The 17,061-nt window shown below is 46.0% G+C and overlaps 1 protein-coding gene across 1 annotated transcript; it reads left to right on the top strand.

The window, feature by feature from the left end:
* The first annotated feature begins 1,657 nt into the window (after positions 1 to 1,657).
* Positions 1,658 to 6,009, top strand: LOC107467224 (uncharacterized). Its single transcript, XM_016086263.1, has 6 exons — positions 1,658 to 1,763; positions 1,832 to 2,566; positions 2,720 to 3,942; positions 4,003 to 4,477; positions 4,640 to 4,786; positions 5,588 to 6,009. The coding sequence occupies exons 1-6, from the start codon at positions 1,658 to 1,660 to the stop codon at positions 6,007 to 6,009; spliced, it is 3,108 nt and encodes a 1,035-aa protein (XP_015941749.1).
* The last annotated feature ends 11,052 nt before the right edge of the window (positions 6,010 to 17,061 follow it).

Here is a 17,061-nt window from a genome sequence, read left to right on the forward strand (position 1 = left end):
TCTTGGGTTTTCCGTTTCTATCACGACACCTAGTCTCTTACTAATAATCTCAGCTGTTTTCATCGTTATGTAATGAAGTGGAAACCCATGAATTTGTACCCATAATTTCATATAGTTGTGGTCGACATCATATACTGACTGTCTGTCATTCTATATATGTAAGTTAACAAGATTTTTTCTGATACTCTAAGGCCCTCCTTTCCGTATCTGAATACCCTTGCTTGTATCCCTGAAGCTGATAAGAACTTTGTTTTTGTCGATATCTGAGATGACTATACCTTCTGGATTCTCCCAGATTCTCAAAAGTGCTGCTTTGTAAGTCTTAAAACTAACTTCTTTGTCAAAGATAATCTTACCCACCATATTCAGATTTTCTTCAAAAAAAACTATCATCATATTCTGGGTTGAGACGAACTACTTCACCCCCGATAGACTGATCCCCTTCGTGAGCCATATCTAGAGATACAGGAGTAAGTGAAACGAGAATTGTCATAGAAAAAGATAGAGGAACTAAAAGACACTTCTTAAGAGAGGAAAGTCTCCCTGGGAGAGATAAGGTGGTCGTCACCGAAAGTTTGGGACAGTCCAATATTTTATTGGTCATGACTTATGGGTACTTAATAAGTGTGGACCTTTATGCCTAGATTAATATAGAAGGGATTTTTCTATCTTGTGTGGTAAACAAAGAAGAGAAAATCAAAATTTTACATAAAATTAAAAAGATAAATTAAATATATAAAATATAAAATTATAATAAATTTAAATTATATAAATGTCAAATCTAGTAAAAATTTTACAAAATTAGTTTATTTGTTTAAAATAATAATAATATCAAAAAATTTTAAGAGTTAAATTGATATTTTTTTAAAAATAGATTTTATTTCTATAAAAATAAAATATAAAATCTATAGGTGAACTAAAAGCACATCATTAAATTGAAGATATTGCAAAAGGCTCCTTATTACATTGAAAGTAAAATTAGACAACTAAATTAAGACAAAGAAAGAAAAAATCAGCGTCAAAGTTACATATCTTTAAAAGACTTTGTACGAGCTATTTGTCATGGTAAATTTTAGAAGGTTAGATTTAACATTGTTTATATAGTTTTCTGGAGTGTTTGAGAATACTCTAGATGGTTCCGGAACATTCTAGAATGTCCTAGAAGGTCCCGGAATATCCTAGAAGGTTCTAGAAGACTCTGGACGATCATAGAGTATTCTAGAAGAGTGTAGATGTATATAGAAGTATAAAGAGTGGTATGGAATAATCTAGAAACATTTGGAAAGTTGTGGTAGGATAGATATTTGTAAAGAAGGTTCTGGATGATTAATCTGGACCATTGATTAGATTTAAATCTTAATCATCCATTGAGGAGGTGGATGGCTATAAATAGGAGGTGAGAGTTAGTGTAAGGTGTGTGAATCATTTGTAACAAACACTTGAACAATAAAGTGTTCTTTCCACCAAGATTCCTTTCTCTTGTGTTCTCTTGTATTCTTAGCTTTCTTGTTAAGTATTGAGAGTTAGGCTGACTTGGTCTTAGCTCAAGAGGTTGAGTAAGTCCGAGTGCTGGCACGGTAACATTGGAGTGTGTCCAAGGCCGTGACAATTTGGTATCAGAGCAAAGTTCGAGAGGGAGCACAAGTGGTTTGTGGGTATGGCTTCTAATATCACCATGGAGCATGTTGAGTCTCAAAGGGGTAGGAATGCTATTCTTTCTCAATGGGGAGGCAAGAAGGTCCGTTCTTCAAGTGAGCCTAAAGGTAAGGACTCTAACTTCTTAGAAGAAAGAGTTTCTATGTTGGAAAATGTTCTATCCTCTATGGATGAGTGGTTCCAAAGGATAGAACAAGACAAGGAGACCTCGGGGCTCATGTGTTAGGAGAACTAGATGCTTTCAAAGAAAGCATGCTCCAAATCGAAGAAAAGCTTGAGAATTCCTTGAAGCTATTTGAGGAAGTTCGAGTTGGGTTCGAGAAGGCAAAATCTCGACCAACCATTATAAGGGAGACGACAAAGATTGATCTCCCAAAGCCAAAGGAGTTCAAGGGCGTGAGGGACGCTCGAGATGTGGAGAACTTCCTATGGCAAATGGAGAGGTACTTTGAAGGCCAAGGGGTGGTCGAAGAAGCAATAAAGGTACGCACTACAGCTCTCTATCTTTCTGATAATGCTACTTTGTGGTGGAGGAGAAAGTGCGTAGATATGGAGAAGGGTACTTGCAACATAACCACATGGAAAGATTTCAAAAGGGAGTTGAAAAGACAATTCTTCCCTAAGAATGTGGTTTATAAAGCAAGGAAGAAGTTGAGGGAGTTGAAGCACAAGAGTACGATTAGCGACTACCTAAAGGAGTTTACTACTCTCACACTTCAAATCCCCAACTTAGCATCAGAGGATGCATTGTTCTTCTTCATTGATGGACTCCAACCTTGGGCAAAGCAAGAACTACAAAGAAGGAATGTTAAGGATGTCGATGAGGCCATCGTGGTGGCCGAATCACTCATTGAGTATCATAGGGGAGACTCTAAACCCAACTCTTCTTCCAAGCCTAGTTCTACTAAAGGTGGGGGAGACAAGGGGAAGAGTTTCTCAACCAAGAAAGAAGAAAAATACTATTCAAAGAAAGAGTACGAAGAAAAGAAGAAGGCTTTCGTGCCCAAAGGAGGATGTTTCATGTGCAAGGGACCACACCAAATGAAGGATTGTCCCAAGTTAGGGACTTTGGCATCTATCGTCGAGGAACGAGAGGCCCAAACTCAAGTAACTGAATGTGTTGGATCCATCCAACACATAAATGCTGTGAAGGGCAAAGAGGCAAGCACTGCAGAAAAGAAAGGCTTGATGTATGTCAAAGCCTTTATCAATGAAAAACCTGTCATGGCTATGATCGACACTGGTGCTACACACAACTTCATCACGCCTGATGAAGCAAAGAGACTTGGGTTGAAGATCACCGAAAAGAATGGCTGGTTCAAACCCGTGAATACCAAGGGTGAACCCCTTAAGGGAGTAGCAAAAAAGGTTGAGATGACTCTTGGTTCTTGGAAGGGCCTTGTGGATTTCTCAGTAGCACCCATGGACGATTTTAAAATAGTCATCGGGCTCGATTTTCAAAGGAAGGAAAATATAATACCTATGCCATACTACGATGTGATATGCATCATGGAGAAAGGGTCTCCATGCATGGTCCCTACAATCCCTAAAGTTGGCGGACCACCGATACTGTCTGCTATGCAACTCAAGAAAGGGTTCAAGAAGGGAGAGATTACATATTTGACTCTATTGCAAGAGGAGTCAACATCCGAAAGAGAAGACGTTCCTCCCAAAATCAAGGAAGTCCTTGAAGAAAATAAGGATGTGATGCCTCCCGAGTTGCCAAAACAACTACCACCTAGGAGGAAGGTGGACCACAAGATTGAATTGGAGACAGGAGCAAAGCTGCCCGCCTCAACACCTTATAGGATGGCACCGCCAGAACTCGAGGAGTTGAAGAAGCAACTCAAGGATTTGCTAGATGTTGGGTTCATCCGTCCATCAAAGGCACCTTATGGCGCACCAGTCTTATTTCAAAAGAAGCATGATGGTTCATTGAGACTATGCATCGACTATCGAGCACTGAACAAGGTTACCATCAAGAACAAATACCCAATTCCTTTGATAGCCGATTTGTTTGATCAACTTGGTAGAGCCAAGTGGTTTTCAAAGCTATATTTGAGGTCAGGATATCACCAAGTGAGAATTGCGGATGGTGATGAGCCTAAGACCACGTGTGTCACGAGGTATGGATCGTATGAGTGGTTGGTGATGCCTTTTGGCTTGATCAATGCTCCTGCGACCTTCTGTACCTTGATGAACGAGATCTTTCGACTTTACCTTGATTGGTTTATAGTGGTCTGCTTGGATAACATCGTTGTCTATAGCAATACTTTGGAGGAACATGTAGAACACTTATGAACCGTGTTCAAGATCTTGCGAGAGAATAACCTATATGTGAAGAAGGAAAAGTGTTCCTTTGCAAGGGACGAAGTCCACTTCTTGGGACACATCATTAAAGGTGGAACTCTCTGCATAGATCAAGGAAAGGTGAAGGCTATCAAAGAGTGGGAGCCACCAAACAAAGTATCTGAATTGAGGTCATTTCTTGGATTGGCTAATTACTATCGGAGGTTTATCAAGGGATACTCCACCAAGGCTGCACCATTAACTGATCTTCTCAAGAAGAATCACTCTTGGAAATGGTCAAAGGAGTGTCAAAAGGCTTTTGATGAGTTGAAGGCTGCTATCACAGAAGGACCAGTACTAGCACTATCCGACTACTTAAAGGTGTTTGAAGTCCACACTGATGCTTCTGACTACGCTATTGGAGGAGTTCTGATGCAAGAAGGACATCCTATTGCCTTTGAGAGTCGCAAGTTGAATGATACAGATAGGCGATACACTGTCCAAGAGAAGGAGATGACCGCGGTGGTGCACTGTCTTAGAACTTGACGTCACTACTTGCTTGGTTCACACTTCATCGTCAAGACAGACAATGTGGCTACAAGCTACTTCCAAACTCAAAAGAAGTTAAGCCCCAAACAAGCTAGGTGGCAAGACTTATTGGCTGAGTTTAATTTCGAAGTCGAATACAAGTCAGGCAAGACTAATGTGGTAGCAGATGCGCTGAGTCGCAAGGCTGAGTTGGCAGCCATTTATATGGTTGAAGGAGATATTGTGCATACCATCAAAGAAGGGTTGCATCACGATCCATTAGCCAAGAAGTTGGTGGAGTTGGCTAGAGAAGGTAAGACCAAAAGATTTTGGCTAGAAAATGACCTTCTCTACACTAAAAGGAGAAGACTATACGTCCATAATAGAAAAATCTAAGAAGAAAATTAATGAGAGAATGCCACGACACCAAGTGGGCTGGTCACCAAGGTCAGCGAAGGACCTTGGCACTCATTGAATATTCTTATTATTGGCCTCAAATGAGAGATGAAGTGGAGAGCTATGTGAAGACTTGTCTTGTGTGCCAAGATGATAAGGTTGAAAACAAGACACCAAGCGGGTTGTTGGAACCTCTGCCTCCATCAGAGTGACCGTGGGAAAGTGTTTCTCTAGATTTCATCTCTGCCTTACCAAAATCTGAGGGGTTTGGATCTATTCTCGTGGTAGTGGATCGATTTTCAAAGTATGCTACCTTTATACCCGCCCCCTACTGACTGTACTGCAGAGGAGGCAGCACGACTATTCTTCAAGAATGTGGTGAAATATTGGGGATTGCCTAAGAGCATCATTAGTGATCGAGATCCACGCTTCAGAGGACGACTATGGACAGAGTTGTTCAAACTCCTTGGGTCGGAGCTTCATTTTTCAACAAGCTTCCATCTTCAAACCGATGGGCAGACTGAGAGAGTGAATGCCTTACTCGAGGGTTACTTGAGGCATTTTGTAAGTGATAATCAGAAGGACTAGACAAAACTCCTCCACATTGCTCAGTTCTCATATAATTTGCAAAGAAGTGAGTCCACATGGAAGAGTCCATTCGAGATTGTGATTGGACAACAGCTGCTTACACCTCACTCTCTTTTTTCCTCTTACTCAGGGAAGAGCCCTGGAGCTTATCATATGATTAAGTCATGGGAAGAACAAGCAGATGTTACTCGTTCTTACCTCGACAAAGCTGCAAAGAGGATGAAGAAATGGGCAGATAAGAAGAGGAGGCATACAAGCTATCAAGTGAGAGATAAGGTAATGATTAAACTTCTTCCACAACAATTCAAAGCCTTTCGCAAGGTTCATAAGGGTTTAATCCGCAAATACGAAGGGCCATTTGAGATCATTGGACGTATTGGGGAGGTTGCTTACAAAGTACAACTCCCTCCCTCTATGAAGATCCACCCGGTCTTCCATGTGAGTATGCTTAAACCATATCATGAAGACCAAGACGAACCAAGTAGAGGTAACTCGAGTCGTGCTCTGCCCGTGGTGATTAGATCCTTTGAAAAAAAATCGAAGAGATCTTAGCTAATCGCGTCGTGAGACGAAGAGGGGTACCACCAAGTATTCAATACTTGATCAAGTGGAAAGGGCTCCCGATAACTGAAGCTAGTTGGGAAGCTCGTGAGGATCTGTGGCAATTCCAAGAACACCTACAACGCTATCATGAACAAAACGCGACGAGAACGTCTGCGCATTAGGTGGGGGAGAATGTCACGGTAAATTTTAGAAGGTTAGATTTAACAGTGTTTATATAGTTTTTTAGAGTGTTTGAGAATACTCTAGATGGTTCCTGAATATTCTAGAATGTCCTAGAAGGTCCCGGAATATCCTAGAAGGTTCTAGAAGACTCTGACGGTCATAGAGTATTCTAGAAGAGTGTATATGTATATAGAAGTATAGAGAGTGGTATGGAATAATCTAGAAACGTTTAGAAAGTTGTGGTAGGATAGATATTTGTAAAGAAGGTTCTGGATGATTAATCTGGACCGTTGATTAGATTTAATCTTAACCATCAATTGAGGAGGTGGATGGCTATAAATAGGAGGTGAGAGTTAGTGTAAAGTGTGTGAATCATTTGTAACAAACACTTGAACAATAAAGTGTTCTTTCCACCAAGCTTCCTTTTTCTTGTGTTCTCTTATATTCTTAGCTTTCTTGCTAAGTATTGAGGTTTAGGTTGACTTAGTCTTAGCTCAAGAGGTTGAGTAAGTCTGAGTGCTGGCACGGTAGCGTTGGAGTGTGTCCAAAACCGTGACATATTGCTATCATCTGTGCTAGAGTTTGTCGATTTTCATAAAAAATGACCTCTTTTTGCACCTTTAAGACGAGTCAGGTAAGATTTATTGCTTCAATTAATCTTTATTTCGCATCTAAGCCTTGTTTGAGCAATTCTTAATTTTTTTACCATTTCTAAAGTTCTTTTTTCGCATGGGGGCGAAGGCAATTCATCGATTTTTCAGGCTTCTAGCAATCGATGGCAAACGAATAGTTTCATAGACAATGAAAGACAAATTCCTCATGACTGTCACAGCAAGAACATGTGGGACTAACCAACTGAATCTTTATTGTGCAATCTCCTCTTCACTAGTAAGCCTTCGTGCATGAACTTCTATAAAAAAAAAATTAATCTTTAGCTAATACTTTAATCCCGAGATCATAGACCATAACTCTTTCCTTTTATTTCTCTCTCAAAAGAACTCAATAGGTGGGTGAAAAAAGTTTAAAGCAATTTTATAAGGTGAATACTCCGATGAAAATTTTGTAATTATTTTTATATCAAAATATTCTCTTTTAATTATTGGATAATAAATTGTAAGATTAGATTTTGATATTATAAAAGTATTATCTTTATTCAAAATGTGATTAAATAAATAAATTATACTTTTAAATAAAACATTTTTATGAAAAGATGATTTTGACATCTGTTACGGACTGGCCCAAGCCATTCACGGGTCGACCCGACCCGCTGATGACCCGACCCGGACACATGCAGTTCACTACGCGACCCGAACACGCGTCCCTGACAGCTCTCCACTACAACTGTGAGGAAGCTTCGAGGAAGGTGGGTCTGTCCTTGTAGGGCCCACCCCTGACACGGTATAAATGGGGAAGGACCTGCCCTTCCCCCAAGGTACGTCATTCTGTCCACCTATCATATTCCCCACCTGCACACTAGCTGACTAGAGCGTCGGAGTGTCTTTGCAGGTGACACCCCCTCCTTCCTTCCACAACGAGAGCCCGGCAACCCGGCACGACGGCGATTGAAGCGTTATCCCCCCTCAAATAACTACCTGACCTGTCCGGCAACTGACAACCGAACATTGGCGCCGTCTGTGGGGACACCTAGATGGACGTTGTGCCAGGCCCCGGGGACCAAGGCCGAGGAGCCGGAGCAGAAGAGGCGGCCTCCCTCGCCTCACTAAGAGGACGGCGAAGGTCCCCCCGACAACACACTGAACCACACACAAGGACGCGACCCTTCGGGGGAACGGGCGGCGACAGCGCCATAATAATGCAGGAGCTACGTCACAGGGTCCAGAACCTGGAGCGGCAACTGGCCGACCAGGAGCGCGACGGACGAACCACCGATCCCAGCTACACCCCATCCCCTGAGAGCCAAGAGAGAGACTCCCACCGAAGCCACCTGCGACGCGCCTCCGCCTCCCGAACGGAAGCGGAGAGCACCCGCGAAGAGTCTCCCATCCCGAGAAGACGAAATGACACGATCATCTACTCTCGAGGCAAAGAAACGCGCCGCACAGCACGAGATCGGGAGGACGGGGAAGGGAGGTCCGAGAGGAAACGACAACCCGTGATAATGGGCGCCACTCCATTCCACCGATCCATCCTCGAAGTCCGGCTGCCGAAGCACTTCGACAAGCCAACGGACATGAGGTATGATGGAACTCAAGACCCTCTAGAACACCTCACGGCATTCGAAGCAAGGATGAATCTAGTGGGAGTGGGGGACGAGGTGCGGTGCCGAGCCTTCCCGGTAACCCTGGCAGGACCCGCGATCAGATGGTTTAACGGCCTCCCGCAGGGGTCCATCTACGGGTTTTCGGACATCAGTCGTGCATTCCTGGCCCAGTTTACAACACGAATAGCGAAGGCAAAGCACCCAATCAACCTCCTGGGGGTCACCTAGAGACAAGGAGAGCCGACCAGAAAATACCTAGATCGGTTCAACGACGAATGCTTGGAAATTGACGGCCTAACCGATTCGGTGGCCAGCCTTTGCCTGACGAACGGCCTCCTCAACGAGAACTTTCGAAAACACCTTACCACGAAACCAGTTTGGACGATGCACGAGATCCAAACGGTAGCCAAGGAGTATATAAACGATGAGGAAGTCAGCCAAGTCGTGGCTGCCAATAAACGGCAGTCCGGCTACAGCCAACCTCGGCAACATGGAAACGGAGAAAGACTAAAAGAACAAGCCAGGGAAGGAGCTCTAAGCAAGGCACCCAAGCCATTCCCCCGGGTCGGGAAATTCACCAACTACACTCCGCTCACTTTTCCCATCACGGAAGTTTATCAGCAAATAGCCGAGAAAGGTATCCTGCCGAAGCCCCGGCCACTCAAGGACCGCACGGGAGGAAACAAGAACTTCTATTGTGACTACCACAAAGGCTACGGTCACCAAACACATGATTGCTTTGACCTGAAGGATACACTAGAACAAGCAATAAGGGAAGGTAAACTAGCAAAATTCTCCAATCTTATCAAGGAGCCGAGGAGGCGTTATCGCGACCAAGACGAAGAAGGCAAAACCCGTTCGGCAAAGCGGCGACAAGAGCCAGAAGACAAAGATCACGGACTCACCGTGATCAACGTGGTGACGGCCAAAAACGCCGCGCCGAGGTCACGATCCGCGCACAAAAAAGACGCTAAGGTCTTGGCGGTCTCGTCCTCGTTGGCGCGAAACTCTAGGAAGCCCCCCTCCATTTCTTTCGGCCCGGAAGACCAATGGTTCAACGTCGCCCCAGAAAACCCACCCATGGTCATCACGGCCAGAGTGGGAACCGGTCTCGTCAAACGAATTCTCGTCGACACGGGGGCTGACTCGAACATCATGTTTCGCAACGTATTCGACGCGTTGGGGCTAAAGGACGCCGACCTAACGACTCACCAGCACGGGGTCATTGGGTTGGGCGACCACTTCATCAAACCTGATGGGGTAATATCCCTGCCGATCTCAGTGGGACAGACTCAAGGCCGAAGATCGGCGATGGCCGAGTTCGTGATCCTCCGAGATTCCACCGCTTATAATATCATCTTGGGAAGGAAGACGATTAACGATGTTGAAGCAATAATCAACACGAAGCTGCTGGTCATGAAGTTCGTTACTGATGACGGCTCTATTGGGTCCATAAGAGGAGACCTTGAGACGGCAGTCGCTTGCGACAATGCCAGCCTCTCCTTAAGGAAGAAATCCAAAGAGGCGTCCGGCGTGTTCCTAGCTGACCTGGACGCCAGAGTAGATGACAAACCCAGACCAGAACCAGAAGGGGACTTGAAAAAATTCAGGATCGGTGACACGGAGGAAAAATTCACGTTCATCAACAAGAATCTCCCGCATGAGTTGAAGGAGCCCTTGGTCGAAATGATAAGGGCCAATAGGGATTTGTTTGTCTGGACACCGGCCGACATGTCGGGCATAGATCCTAAAATTATGTCACACCACCTAGCCGTCAAGTCAGAAGCACGCCCGGTAGCCCAATGGAGGAGGAAGATGTCGCGCGAGAGGGCGGAGGAGTTGGCCAGGCAGACGGCCAGCCTCCTAGAGGCAGGTTTCATACGAGAAATAGACTACTCGACATGGCTCTCGAATGTAGTTCTAGTTAAAAAGCACAACGGCAAATAGAGAATGTGCGTTGACTACTCTGACCTTAACAAGGCATGCCCTAAGGACTGCTTCCCCCTCCCTAACATAGACGCGCTCGTCGATGCTGCGGCGAGCTACCGTTATCTGAGCTTCATGGACGCCTACTCCGGCTACAACCAGATACCGATGCACCATCCGGACGAAGACAAGACGGCGTTCATAACGCCAGGAGGAACCTTCTGTTATAAAGTAATGCCATTCGGCCTAAAAAACGCAGGGGCAACATATCAAAGGCTGATGAATAGGATATTCCACGACCTCATAGGCAAGACAGTGGAAGTCTATGTGGACGACATCCTCGCGAAAACAACGGGACCCAACGACCTCCTGAAGGACCTGGCAAGTGTATTCGCGTGTCTTCGACGACACGGCATGAGGCTGAATCCCCTCAAATGTGCCTTCGCCATGGAAGCTGAAAAGTTCCTAGGATTCATGATAACTCAGAGAGGGGTAGAAGCCAACCCAGAGAAATGCCAAGCGATACTCCAGATGAAGAGTTCAGGTTGTATCAAGGACGTCCAAAAGTTGGCAGGGCGGCTGACCTCGCTATCCCAGTTTCTCGGAGCGTCGGCAACAAAGGCCCTACCGTTATTTAACCTCATGAGGAAAGGGATAGCATTCGAATGGACACCTGCATGCGCGGAAGCCTTCATGCACTTCAAGGAAATCCTGGCGGCACCCCCGGTGCTCGGGAAGCCAAAGGACGGGGAGCCGTTATATCTATACCTCGCCATAACAGGAGAAGCCCTGGCCGCAGTCCTAGTGCGAGAAGAAGGGAGGGCTCAACAACCAATCTACTTCGTTAGCAGAGTCCTCCAAGGGGCGGAATTAAGGTACAGCAAACTGGAAAAGCTAGCTCTAGCACTTTTGACCTCCTCACGAAGGTTAAAACAATACTTCCAAGGTCACCAGGTTGTCGTAAGAACGGACCAGGGAATCCGACAAGTACTTCAAAAACCCGATTTGGCAGGAAGGATGATGACTTGGTCCATTGAACTTTCCCAATACGACATACGATACGAACCCCGGCAAGCCATCAAGGCGCAAGCGATGGCAGATTTTCTAGTAGAAGTAACGGGAGATCCAACCGAGGAAACGAGCACACGGTGGAAGCTCCACGTGGACGGAGCCTCCAACCAGATGTCTGGGGGCGCCGGGATCATCCTGGAAAGCCCGGTTGGAGTCGTATACGAGCAGTCGATCAGGTTCGAATTCCCCGTCTCAAACAACCAAGCAGAATACGAAGCCCTCATAGGGGGCTTAACCCTAGCACCAGAAGTCGGAGCAACAAGGCTGGAAATATGCAGCGATTTGCAGGTCGTCACCTCCCAAGTAAACGGGAACTATCAGGCCAGAGACTCATTATTACAAAAGTACTTGGAAAAAGTCAAGAACTTAAGCCAAAAGTTTAAGGAGGTCACGGTCCACCACGTTCCCAGGGAGAGGAACACACGGGCAGATCTCCTATCAAAATTGGCCAGCACAAAACCGGGAGAAGGCAACTGGTCCCTCATCCAAGGCATGACGAGGGAGCCGGCGGTCACCCTGCATCTGTCAAGGCTGGGCTCCTCATGGCTAGACCTCATCACAAGCTTCCTCGAAAATGGCAAACTCCCTGAAGATGAAAAGGACGCAGCGAAATTGAGAAGGGAAGCAGCCAAATACGCGGTCATTCAAGGACAACTATTCAAGAAAGGGCTCAGCCAGCCCCTACTGAAGTGTTTACACCCCGACCAAACGGACTACGTCCTCAGGGAAGTCCATGAAGGCTGCTGCGGACACCACATAGAAGGTAAAGCCCTAGCAAGAAAGTTAATCCGAGCTGGATACTATTAGCCGTCAATGATGGCAGACTCTAAAGAATTCGTCAGAAAATGTGTCAAGTGTCAAGAGAATGCCAAGTTTCACAGGGCACCGGCCTCCGAGTTAAGCCTGTTAACGTCCTCCCGACCATTCTCGCAGTGGGGAGTCGATCTCTTGGGGCCCTTCCCAGTCGGTCCCGGGCAAGTCAAGTATCTCATAGTCGCCATCGATTACTACACCAAATGGATAGAAGCCGAGCCGCTGGCCAGCATATCCTTATCAAATTGCAGGAAATTCATGTGGAGGCAGGTGATAACGCGATTCGGGATTCCAGAAGTCGTTATCTCGGACAATGGCACGCAGTTTACCGACAAGAAGTTCACAGAATTCCTCACCGGCTTGGGTATAAGACAGAAGTTCTCCTCGGTAAAGCACCCCCAGACAAACGGACAGGTGGAATCCGCGAACAAGATTATCCTGTTAGGGCTGAAAAAGCGATTGGATAATAAAAAAGGGGCTCGGGCCGACGAACTAGCCTCGGTCCTCTGGTCTTACCGAACAACCGAACAGTCTTCCACTAAGGAAACTCCTTTCCGACTGACATACGGGTTAGATGCGGTAATACCCGTGGAGATCGGGGAATCGAGCCCTCGTTTACTTTTGAAAGGAGTGGAGGAAGTCATGGAGAAGGACCTAATAGATGAAGCAAGAGAAATGGCCCATTTGACGGAAACAGCGCTGAAGCAAAGAATGGCCCTGCGCTACAACACCAAAGTGCTCAAAAGGGAGTTCGAGCCAAACGATCTCGTCTTAAGGCGCAACGACATCGGCGTACTGACCCCCGGAGTAGGCAAGCTAGCGGCAAACTGGGAAGGTCCCTATAGAATCAAAGAGGTGATGGGCAAAGGCGCCTTCAAGTTAGAAAGGCTCGATGGCAAGGAAGTCCCGAGAACATGGAACGCGGACAACCTGAGAAGATTCTACTCCTAGCGCATGAGGCGACGTACCGACCAATTGAGCTAAGTATTAATCCGTGGATTTGTACTTTTCACTATGTCCTATTGGCCTTTTATGCAATTACCGAATAAAATATACTTGTGCAAATTTTCTCTCCTTTGTTTTGTCCGCCTTTTCTAAACAACCCGCTACGCAAGGGAATTCATCACAAACCGACAACGATGCGTGGCCCCGGGACTGATCACCCCGGGAGCCCGTCAATAACAACAATAACAAAACGGCTACACCAAAAAGCCATGACCCGGCGCAGCCGGGATATCATCAACACGGAAAAACGACCAACAGCCACAAGTCAATGACGGTTAACATAAACGATAACACGGCCAGACAAATAAGAAAGTATTAACTACAATAAAATGCGCAAGCAACTCAAAGAGTCAATTGTTCACCAAAGCCAAAACAAAACGGCTAAACCAAAGTTCCATAACAGAAAAAGGAGAATTCACTTCTTGGGTACGTCAACAATTTTGCCATCCTTGATCACCTTGAAGACACCAATCGCCGATGTGTCAAAGTCAAGAGCAACAACTTTGACCTGAGCTTTAAGAGCCTCCTCGGTCGCCAGGATCGCACCTTTCCCCTGCTTGACGACGTCTTTATACTTTGTTTTTAACGCTGCCAACTCAGCCTCCACAGCTTGCTTCTCCTTCTCCATCTCGGCCACCCGTTTTTGTGCCGCGCCGACCTGACTCTCTAAAGCCATTTCGTGCTTGACAAGACGTGAAACCGTGGCGTCCGACTCTTCCAGCTTCTTCTCGGCGGTAGTAACCTTCTTCTCGGCAGCAGTAGCTTTCTCCTCGGCGGCGTCAAGTTTCTCTTTAGATTGGGTCAACTGCTCCCGGAGAGTCTCAACTTCACTTTTAAGCTCATTATTAGCCTTCCCAGCAGATTCCAACCTCCTACGGAGGGACTCCATCCCAGACAGTTCGAACTCGACTTTCTGAACTATCACTGCGCCACGTAAAAGGGTACGGTACATCTACCTCGCCTGCCCGGCAAGGGATGACTCATGAAAATGCTCTTCAGTACCAGGAATCAGCTGGGAATTTATGAAGTTCCCGGCATCAAAATTCCTCTCCATGACAGTAAGAACTCCCTCAGGACTGGACGACGTCTTCCTTTTCCTCTTGAGGCTAGGGTCCTCTTCCACCTCGTCGTCGGCATCCGGGTTAGACGTCGAACCCCCAGTGCTGATCACCTCGCGGAAGGGGGAGACGTGAACCGCCTTGTCGCCTTCGATCGAGGCACCTTGAGCTGAGGTGCCGGTCTCGTCGACCACAGCCCCTTGCTCGGAAGCAGCCTTGTCCTCCGGGAGAACAGCAGACTTCTCAGCAGCAGATTTCTCATTACCTCCCTCGTCGTCACTTGCACACAGGAAGGTTTGGAACAAGTTAGGGAGACCCGTTATCTCGGCATACATTCCCACTGTAAAAAGAAAAAGAAGTCGGTTAGTCACAATGAGTTATTAAGAAAAGCAAGAAGCTAAGAGACAAAGCAAACAAAAATTCCTCACAAATATAGTTTCGACCGGCCTCCCGATCACCCATGAGGAGGTGAGGATTCACATGATTCCTCCCAAAGACTGCCAACAACACATCGGCAATCCTCCTGTCCACCGCAGACATGCCCTTATAGGACACCTTAACAAAGGCGTTGGACCCTGCCCCGAAGCTCCAATAGGTCGGGATAAGGCGTGCCCCCTCTAACGACAACCAAAAGGGATGACGACCTTTGACCGGGCGGACCTTGAAATATTTATCTTTGAATCCATGATAGGAGTCCTCAAACAGACCAAAAATCCTCCGACCCTGGGCAGACCAAAAGGACATGAACCCCTTCTTATGTTTCCCTTCCTTCGAAGGGTTTGTAAGATTGAAAAAGAAAAGAAAAACATCTACAGACACCGGCAGCTCGAGATATTCACAAACCATCTCGAAACAGCGGATTGAAGCCCAGCTGTTTGGATGCAACTGCGACGGAGCCACGGAAATCCGACCTAGAAGTGCCATTTGGAAGGCGGAAAACGGAATACGGACTCCCACTTGTGTAAACATGGATTTGTAGAACCAAATCCAGTCGGCAACTCGGGGAGCGTGGAAATTGAGCTCATACAAGCGCTCATGAGGAGCCGGGACGAAGATGTCGTAATTAGCCTCCTCGTCTGTCCCTCCGCATAGGTACTCATTCTGACGGAACTCGGTGAGCTCCTCCTCGCCCATTTGGTTGGGAGAGTCCTTTACATTGGAAACAACCCAGGCGTAGGGGTCATACGCCGCGGGAGAAGGGGAAGCCCGGGAGGCGGTGCGAGCCATACCTACATGGGGGGACCATCTAGTCAGTCTAAGAGGTCGGGTGCTCGGAACGAATACAGAAGTTACCCCCACACTACTCCCTAAGGTTAAACACAATCAAAAAACGTAAAGGGTCCAAATAAACCCTACCCTGGAATGGTACCCCTCCCCTAACATGCCTAACCAGCATCGAAAGGCCACATAACAAGAAAAACCAAGCAAATACAAGCAACAAGCATGCAAGAACGAAGCAGAAAAGAGAAGAATTCAAGAAATACCTGAATTGGTTGTAAAAACGAAGAAGGATGAGGGGAGGATGCACGAGGGCACTGCAACAACGCTCTGAAACTTTAGGGAGAGGATAGCAAGAAGATAGAAGAAACAGGAATGTGCAGAAAGTATAAAGGAGGAAGAAACAAAACTGACTGTTTAAAACTGCCTCCCAGGAAGCGCGAAAAATCTGGGGGCATAAGAGTCTTTGCAAACGGGGTTTTTCACCCCATTATGAGCATTCAATGCTCAGCGCGAGGAATGAGGCGACGAAACGGTTGTTTAGGCAACCAAGGGACACGCACATAGGGGGCATGTCCCTCCCACGAGCGGCCAACCTGACGAGGATGAACGAGACATGAAGTAACACGCCATTGATAGCTCCCGCGGCTACCACTGGCGCGTGGGGGCACTGTTACGGACTGGCCCAAGCCACTCACGGGTTGACCCGACCCGCTGATGACCCGACCCGGACACATGCAGTTCACTACGCGACCCGGACACGCGTCCCTGACAGCTCTCCACTACAGCTGTGAGGAAGCTTCGAGGAAGGTGGGTCTGTCCTTGTAGGGCCCACCCCTGACACGGTATAAATGGGGAAGGACCTGCCCTTCCCCCAAGGTACCTCATTTTGTCCACCTATCATATTCCCCACCTGCACACTAGCTGACTAGAGCGTCGGAGTGTCTTTGCAGGTGACACCTCCTCCTTCCTTCCACAACGAGAGCCCGGCAACCCGGCAGATCCAAACCCGGCACGACGGCGATTGAAGCGTTATCCCCCCTCAAATAACCAACTGACCTGTCCGGCAACCGACAACCGAACAACATCTTTATTTGAGTAGATACTATTTTATAATCTGTAACAACAATGTATGATTCAGTCTTGGTGTTTAACTAGATAATCTCATCTTTTTTCGATGTTATTGTTTTTTGGATTATTACTGCTACTTGTTCTAGGTTAAATATCTCTAACATTAATGTCTGATTCAATTGTCTGTAACATAATGTTTGATGCTGTTTCTGTTTAAAAATTAATGTGAAAGTTAATAATTAGAGACATTAAATTAGGCATTTTTACTCAATTATCCTTTCTTATTCTATCCGATTTTTCTTTGTCTATTTTACTTAATTAAATTAATATTCTAACTGCTACAATCATAAGGACACATATTAAAATTATAAATTTAAATTTTTTTAAAATAAAAAAATAAATTTTTAATACATTTATTTTTTATTTATTAAAAAAAATAAAATCATTCATTAATATTAATCTTATCATAGGCTCTAATAGCATATAATAGTTAAA

The sequence above is a fragment of the Arachis duranensis genome, chromosome 9, assembly GCF_000817695.3.
Source record: "Arachis duranensis cultivar V14167 chromosome 9, aradu.V14167.gnm2.J7QH, whole genome shotgun sequence".
Taxonomy (NCBI): Eukaryota; Viridiplantae; Streptophyta; class Magnoliopsida; order Fabales; family Fabaceae; genus Arachis; species Arachis duranensis.

Coding starts and splice junctions, on each gene's coding strand:
- LOC107467224 (XM_016086263.1), top strand. CDS start 1,658: ATGGCTTCTAATATCACCATGGAGCATGTTGAGTCTCAAAGGGGTAGG. Junction 4,478..4,639: donor GATGACCGCGGTGGTGCACT/GTCTTAGAACTT, acceptor AATACAAGTCAG/GCAAGACTAATGTGGTAGCA. Junction 4,787..5,587: donor GGTGGAGTTGGCTAGAGAAG/GTAAGACCAAAA, acceptor CCTCTTACTCAG/GGAAGAGCCCTGGAGCTTAT.